A 7,931-nucleotide genomic window follows, 5' to 3' on the forward strand; every position below is an offset into this window, starting at 1 on the left:
AGCCGTGGTATAAATAAAGGAAATGGCTGCATTAGCAAATTCAAAATAGGCACTTATCTTTTTCTTCCTTGCACGAAGACAACATCTTCATGTCCAGGTAGAGCAAAAACATTTAACCGACTTCAGATGCAGTGCCCCTGCGCAGTTGCCTGGACACTGGTGGGCTCCCAGGACCCACGCGTCGAGCGTTCTCTTGAAAGTAGGCATGCGTTTCCTGAAATTCTATTCATTATTTACTTGTTTTTGTCATTTCCTCCCCAAGAATGTGAGCTCTCCTAATTCTCCACAGACCCACCAGTTAGAACAGCCTGGCACTGGTAGATGCCCAGTAACCATCACTGGGTGAGTCAGTGGGCACAACAGTCATCTCCAAGTCAGTTCTTTTCTGAGATGTATGGTTTTTGTATGTTGGAGGGTTTCCCCACACGCTTGTCTTCATCAGATCAAAGATGCCTGCCATTAGTAGCTCAGAGCTAGGATATTGGGGGTTGACCAAGAAGTCCTTCACAACCCATATGCTTACATGATAATGTTTTTAAGTTTGCACTGAGGAGAAGGATTCGGATACGTGATGGAAGTCAGATAACAGGCTGAACACCAGCACAGTGCAAGAGTGGGATCAACACAAACAAAGCTTCATTTTAACATGGGCGGGAGACCTCTTTGGGGAAACAAGGAATACCTCCAGTTTTACAAAAAGACAAGACCTTCATACCAACAATAAATGTGAGCACTATTACATAGAAAGCTGAGATGCGTTTTGCCTTTGAGTTGGTGTGTGTTTGAAAATCTCAACCCATCGCTTAAAACATTGTTTTAATTATTAGCTGCTAAAACTGCATGCTCTGCTGTTCCTGGCCTGCCAGCCAAAAATGGGCTATGCTCCATCTGCCTGCCTCCTCCCCTGCCGAAGCTGCCTCAGGCAGACTCTGTGGTAGGGACACAGGATATTGATTGCTCTATACCCCAGCCCCTTTAAAGGAAGACTCAATCATATTATCAAAATCAACTGACAGATAACTTGAGATTTGAATTACCTAGTTGAGATAAGGATGTTTTCTTTCAGGCATGAGCATTAGATATGTTTTCCAAATAAGCACAGGTCACCCAGCAAGATGCTTTTTCACTCCCAATCCAGTCCCTTGTTCCCTCTTCAGAGTCTGCTTGGTGTTCCTGACCTATGGCTCGGCCTAAAGGAAAGTGGCATGGGGTGGCAGTGCCCAGCTCCTCTGCTAAGTGACTAATTTGAATCTCAGTAAAAGCCCTGGCCCCAGGTCTGTACTTAACACTTGGATTTCGTGTAGATTTAAATATTGCTGCTAGCTGTTTAATCTGGGATCAAAAAAAGAAAAGCAGGAGGAAAGAAAAAAGCAAATGCAAGATTTACCTCTGTGAGCCTGACCAGGGAGACTAGCTGACCCTGGGCAAGATTATGTTTTAAATAATCTTTATAGGAATAAGAGCAGTTAAAAAAAAAAAAGTCACATCAGGAAATATTTGAGTCCATATGGGTAATTATTTTCCGCTTAATTAAAATTTCCCCATCAATAGCATAACTCGAAATTGGAGGACTTAAAATGCAAATTTCAAAACCGTTAACCTTTGATCACAGCTCTGCAAACTAGAGCCTTGGGCCAAATCCAGCGCAGACTGTTTTTGTAAATAATGTTTCGTTGGAATACAGCCACACTACCTATACTTAGAATGGTCTTTGGTAGCTTTCACACTGTGACACACCAGAGTTTAGTAGTTGCGACAGAGACAATATGGCCCACAAACCCTAAAATATTTGCTATCTGACCCTTCACAGGAAAAGTTTGTAAACCCTGATTTTGATAATTACACATAAACAGATCTGACCCCTTTCACTGCTGGGAGGGCTACTTGAACTGCATGCATGCCTCTAGAACAGTGCTGCTCCCTGGCCTCACCTGCCCTTGGGGGGCATTTAAATAAAACAGACCAGTGGAATCAGAATCTGCAGGGGTGGGGATGGGGGGCAGTCCACATTGGCATTTGTTAAAGCTGCAGGGTGGAGAACCAGGATGCTCTAGGAAAAAAAGAAAAGAAAAGAAAAAAAAAATGGCGGCTGCTGGAGTTTCTCCATCTCTGTGGTCTTGGCACTTTGCCCCTTGCCTCTGCAGCCTGCACTCCAGAGCCCACTGACTTCTTAAAGCCCTCTGCAGACTGAGTTGCTCTCACTCTCACAGAGACAGATGATGCACCTCATGGCTGTCAACCCTCACTGCACATTGGAATCACTGGGGAGCTAAAGAAAAAAACCCAGCATGCTCTTCCTCCTCCCTTCTCCATTCAAGCCTGAAGCCATTAAGTGACCGCATCATGGGTGAGGGTGTGGATGGCGTGGGGGAGCTGTAGTGGGCCAGAGTAGGGTGAGGAGGGCATCTGTGCAAACTCAGGGACAGCTCAACATGGGAGTAAAAGCCTGGGCAGGATAAGGAGGGTATTCACAGAGCAGAAGGCATGCAGTGTAGGTTAGAGACTGGTTATATACAAGGAATTAACCAAATGAGTGAAAATATTAAAGATAATGGGAGCCAAGTTGCTCACAATTGGAGGAAGGAGTTATAACTATGAAGGAGGACTAGAATCATCTCTGTGGTGCTGGGTTGGAACTGGATGTATTAATGTGAATATATACATATTTCCTAGCTTGGTCCACTGAGAGATTATGAGAGCGTTGATGCCCCAATAGTAATGACCATGATTATCACTCAGATCTTGGCTTTTAAATACCATTTTCCGCTAAAAGGAACGAATATTCTTTAGAGAAATGTCTGCTTTCAGAACTGGGGGTGGGAAAGTGTAAGATGAGCCTAAAATACTTTATTGTGAAAGAAAGTATTCAAGGAATGATGGAGACATGTCAAAAGGATGCAGAAACCAGCCTGGATGGCCTCCCATGGCCAAATCAGGGACAATTTGAGCATCAAAATTAATAATGCTAGTAAAGGATTAAACCCATTGATTAAAACAGGAAATCATAAGTTTATATTGATATACATTTTTAAATGATTAAATGGAAAGGTTAATGAGGAACAAGCAATTTACATAGTTTCAATTACCTACCTGTGAACTGCTTACTAATTAGAAAAGGAGGGGAAAGAGAAGCTTGACTGTGGAGGAGCCTGACAGACACCCTTTTGATCAAGTGGCCAAAGCAAACGTCATCATTATGAGACAAATTGAAATTGCCTGATAGGATACGATGAGAAGAACACATTTCTTCTGTGCTATTCCTGCCAAAGGTGCATGACCTCGATTTAATCACAAAAATAGACCAGACAAATCCAAATTGAGAGTTATTCTACAAAAAGCTTCATGTGTCAAGGTCATGACAGTCAAGGAAAGTCGAGGATTGTTCTAAACTGAAAGAGACCAAAGAGAATTGCCAACTAAATCGAACGCTTGATCCTGATCTAGATCCTTTCGCTATGAAGGACTTTGTCAGAACAATTAGTGAATCTCGAATGGGGTCTCCCTATGGGATAGTGGCAACGTAACGAAGTTATAATGTCATTTGTGAATATACTGAGTTCGACGGCTGTATCATATAAGGGGGTTCTGCTAGAGCACTGCTCCTCAAACTCGAATGTGCCTACAAATCAGCAGGAGATCTTAAAATGCAGATTCAGATTCAGTGGGTCCGGGTGGGTGGCCTGAGATTCTCCCTGTCTAACCAGCCCCCAGGCAAGGCCCACGCTCTGGCCAGAAAACCACACTTGAAGTCACAAAGGCCTACGGAACCTACGGAACGGGGGCTTACCGTTCCCCTCTTAAACACACTCCTTTCCCCTTGTTTTGGTTCCAGACTCTGGGTTTCTTTTGGGAACAATCCCCTCCCTGTTCTCTGTGTGCCTGTTTTGGGTCAAATGGTCTCAATGCTTAGGCAGGAAGCAAGTGACCTGGGTCTGTTCCATCCCAGACCCTGGCCACTGTGGAAGGCTGGAGTCTGGCCCTGAGACACAGCCAGGGTCAGTGGAATGCAGCTGTAAGAGGCCTGGTTGAGCAGACACAACTTCTACAAAACTCTTCACCTTTTGGAGCTTTCCTGGGGTTCCAAGCCTTACAGAGGGTCAGGCTTTGCTTTCTGCCCTCTAGCTTCTCAAGGCCTCAAAGTCTTTTCTGCCCCCATGTGACCCCGCCACTTGGTACTGTGTGACTTTACTTAGCGTACCGAATTTGTCTGTGCCTCAGTTCCTCGCCTATAAGATGGGATACCATCCACCTCACTTCAAAAGGTTGTTTTGAGAACTGAATGTGACTCACATAAAGTTGTACCTGGCTCAGAGTAGATGCTCAATAAATTTTCAATTGTTCATTTTGGCTTTTGGAGCTCACGACCCCACACAAAAAGAAGGGATAGCATCTCACTAGTATGTTTCAAGGCATGTTCTGGCTCAAGAGTGGCTTAACACAGAGTTTAGGGACCCTGGAAGACAAGGCCAAATGTTCCACTAGCTATTATGTTATCGCTCCCCCTGGGCCCTATCAATTTTTGCATGGCATACCTACTCAATTCCTACCTAATTTGCTCCCATCTTGTATATAAATATAGATCAAAAGGAAATAAATTAGCAACATTGTGGGGATCCCAAATATGGTTTTCACAGTCCCAGTAATCTCAAACTCTGGCCAGTGATCAGGAATCCCTTTCCACTGTCTTTATTCTACTGCCATCCTGTGGCCAGCCTGTGCCACTGCAGTGCTGTGGGCCAGATGTGGCAGAGCATCTGTGTTCACGCTGTCCTCCGTGTGCCCAGGAAGGGGCTCCTCGGGAGAAAGGGAGTACAGTGGAAGGGTCTGCTCAAGTCCCCCACCAGTGGGCCGGAGTCTGGGCGTGAATCACCATTCTTGACTTGATTTTTGTTTGACAAACTTCAAGGACACGTAGTACAGAACCACAAAGCCACCACTGATGCCGATGACGATTAAGTAGATGGAGTAGAGTGGGTACGAGTCCAGGTGCATGGTGCTGAGGATCTGTGGACACAGACATCAGTGAGCTCGTTATGATTAAGAAGACATTCAGATGAATGCCATCTACTGAGAGTCCACAGCCTCAGCTACTTACTACGTCTCCCGGGATAGGGAGGGTGAGGTTGCCAACCGCCAAGTGGTAAGTTTGCCCTTTAAACTGGATCTGCATCAGTCCTTCGAAACACCATCGGAGGAAGGACACTTTGGAAATCCACGCAGGCACTGAGGACCGTGAGAGTCACATTATTCCCACAGGCTAACCCCTGTTCCCTGTGAAGCATGGAGAGAGGGCCGTGGTGGCTTTGCTCCTGGGAATGTGAGTCCCCTGAGGAGCAGGGGCAGATTGGGACAAGGACTAGGGTGGGGAGTCAGGGAGTAGGAGGGATGGGGGTGTGAGGATTGGCAAGTGGCTGCTGGGTCACCACATGTGGGTCCATAACTACTCCAGAGGGTGATTGATTAGTGTCCCTCCTGGCACGTGCCCGGCTTCCCAGAGCTGACTGGCTGTGGAGACACAGCAGCCCCAAAACAGAGACTTTTGAGTCTGTGTCCTGACTTTGTGGCGGTATCAAGTGGTGGAGGAAGCTGTGACCCCTGCTCGGGCAGGTCAGGAAAGGCCCGGCAGAGGAGAGGAGCCGAGGCAGGTACAGAATAGCTGTGCCTCAGTTTCTCATAGAGAGGAGGGCGTAGAGTGTGTGTGGGCCTCAGAAGAATTGGGTAGAGAGAGCGGAGGGCGAGCAGCCCCCTCCTCCATTCCCAATTGGGTTCAAACAAAGCAGCGACATGGATTTGCATTTAGAAAGGTCACTGCATGGATGAGGGTTGAGAGGGACGTGGAGGAACCAGGGCACAGAGACCAGACTATTGCAGTGGCCCAAGATCAGATGATAAGAACAGAACTGGGGATAAGGACATTTCAGAAAGCCTTGGGAGGCAGAATTGACCTGGCTCACTGGTGCTCTAGAAGGGGAGGGAGAGTCAGGAGGGACTTCCTGTTTCAGCTGGGATTCATAAAACGGCACCATCTGAACCCTCTTGTGGAGTTATTCCCTTGGCACTCAAGACAGCTGTCCAGGGCACCTGCTCCTGGAAGCACCACCCTTGAGTTGGACTTAAATGATGAGTTCTCATCCCCGGGCCAAAGCAGGCGGAATCCAAAAGGCCTCAAAAAGCTTGACCAGGTGTGGGGAGCAGGCCTCACCGGTCCACAGGTTATCCAAGCTTATCATGAAGCCCCCGGTCAGGTAGAAGGAGTTGTAGAGAGCGTTGCCGAAGAAAGAAGACATGTGGAAGGTGGGGAGCAGGGCGGCGGCACACAGCGCCATGATCCTGCAGCAGAAAACCACCAGCCACACCAGCAGGAAGTGCAGCATGAAGGGCTCAGGGCTCGGGCGCAGGTTGGCCAGCCAGTAGGTGGGCATCCCATAGATGATGATGTAGGCACAGTGCTCCGGAAGCTCCCCTAGGATCTGCAAAAAAAGCAGCCCTTACAAGGATGTGGAGCCAATGCCTTTATCTGCCACTATTTTTTAAACATTTAAAGACGGCAACCTCCAGCGATGCCGGCCTTCCCTCCTGGTAATGATCAGGCTGCAGGAGGAGGGCCGGTGGGTGCAGGCCTGTGGGTCCCTCGAGCATGAGCTCACAGCTGGCTCTCCCCTGCAGATGTCATATGCTCCCTCTGGCACAGTTCAGAGCAGTTTTCTCTAGGGAGGCAGCGGGTATCTGCTCTCGTAAGACCTGGTTTCAAGGTCCCATCCCGCCTGCTCATACCTTGTACCTTGAGACAGCCACATAACCTCTCTGAGCCTTCGCTTCCTTGAAATGAGGACAGTAACTAACACCCGCCTGACCTGACCTGCTTCCCGGAGCTGTGGTGGGACTGGAGAGGTGAAGAATGAATGCTAGATGTTTCCCACCTTTTCTTTTTTAGGTTTCTGCTGACCAGAAAAGGTCGTTCCTGGCCCACGGTCCTGACTTTTTGGTAAATGTTTCAAATATATCAAGTCTCTGAAACTCCCCTAGGGAATGTGGCATCTACGGCCACAGATGCCTGGGCCCCCGGTTCAGCAAAATGCTTCTCTGTAACTTCCGTACAATGTGGTGCGGCTGTCTCTGCCCCTCCACCCAACCTGGCGCAGTCGCTCACTGTCAGCCCCGACCAATCACCTTGGCAAAGAAATATGGACCAGCAGTGTACAGCCCGTCTTCTAGTTCATAGTAAAGCATTGCCCTCTCCGAGTGACCTAAACAAGGAGAGACAAGGAGAATGAAAAAGTAAAAATAATTTTCAGTGTTTCTGTTTTTGAGTCTCTCTTAGTACCATTTAAACTCTATTGCCTAAATGTTTTATATTTTTATAAAAACAAGCAGAGCAAAATCATCCTGATTTAGATGTCTGCAATTCTGTGACTTGTGCGTTGCTGTCAAATATAAATCCTGCTGGGAGAGGACTTCCTCCGACTCCATGGTAGTTTGTTTTCATTTGCGTATTAATATTAATGCATGAACTTTAAAAACAATGATCATCTTTTATTTCACAATCATGGCGCAATTATTCAGCAAACCTGTTTTCCCTGGGAGCTCAGAGCAACACAAGTCTGCTTTGGATCAGCTCAGAGTCGCTGACGCCATGGGCTCCAGCTGCTCCAGGTGTTGGTCACAGGGAGCAGGCGACACTCACATTTGGCAATGACATCCAGGATCACATTGAAAGGGATGAGAGCACCGATCATGAACAAGAGGGCCGTTGTGTCCATGAGGGAGAGCTTGGTGGCCCCGTGACCGTAATAGAGGAACCCGATGATCAGGGACATCAGGCAGGCCTCCGCCCCGTGGATGAGGAGGGTTGGCAGGTCTCGGAAGTCGTTGGAAATCTGACGACTTAGAGAACAAAAATAACAGGTGCCAGGGGAACAACGTACACTCGT

At 47.5% G+C, this 7,931-nt stretch overlaps 1 protein-coding gene across 1 annotated transcript in view; it reads right to left on the minus strand.

The window, feature by feature from the left end:
- Positions 1–4,828: 4,828 nt before the first annotated feature.
- The window catches only part of ABCG8 (ATP binding cassette subfamily G member 8), a 15,445-nt gene continuing 12,342 nt past the window's right edge, over positions 4,829–7,931 (minus strand). The window contains exons 9-13 of the mRNA XM_011361422.2: positions 7,685–7,884; positions 7,171–7,247; positions 6,203–6,470; positions 5,096–5,223; positions 4,829–5,004 (exon numbers count right to left, since the gene is read on the minus strand). Of these exons, the coding sequence (XP_011359724.1) occupies positions 4,867–5,004; positions 5,096–5,223; positions 6,203–6,470; positions 7,171–7,247; positions 7,685–7,884 (811 nt within the window). The 3' untranslated portion in view covers positions 4,829–4,866. The remainder of the gene's footprint in view (positions 5,005–5,095; positions 5,224–6,202; positions 6,471–7,170; positions 7,248–7,684; positions 7,885–7,931) is intronic.

The sequence above is a fragment of the Pteropus vampyrus genome, unplaced genomic scaffold (assembly GCF_000151845.1).
Source record: "Pteropus vampyrus isolate Shadow unplaced genomic scaffold, Pvam_2.0 Scaffold66, whole genome shotgun sequence".
Taxonomy (NCBI): domain Eukaryota; kingdom Metazoa; phylum Chordata; class Mammalia; order Chiroptera; family Pteropodidae; genus Pteropus; species Pteropus vampyrus.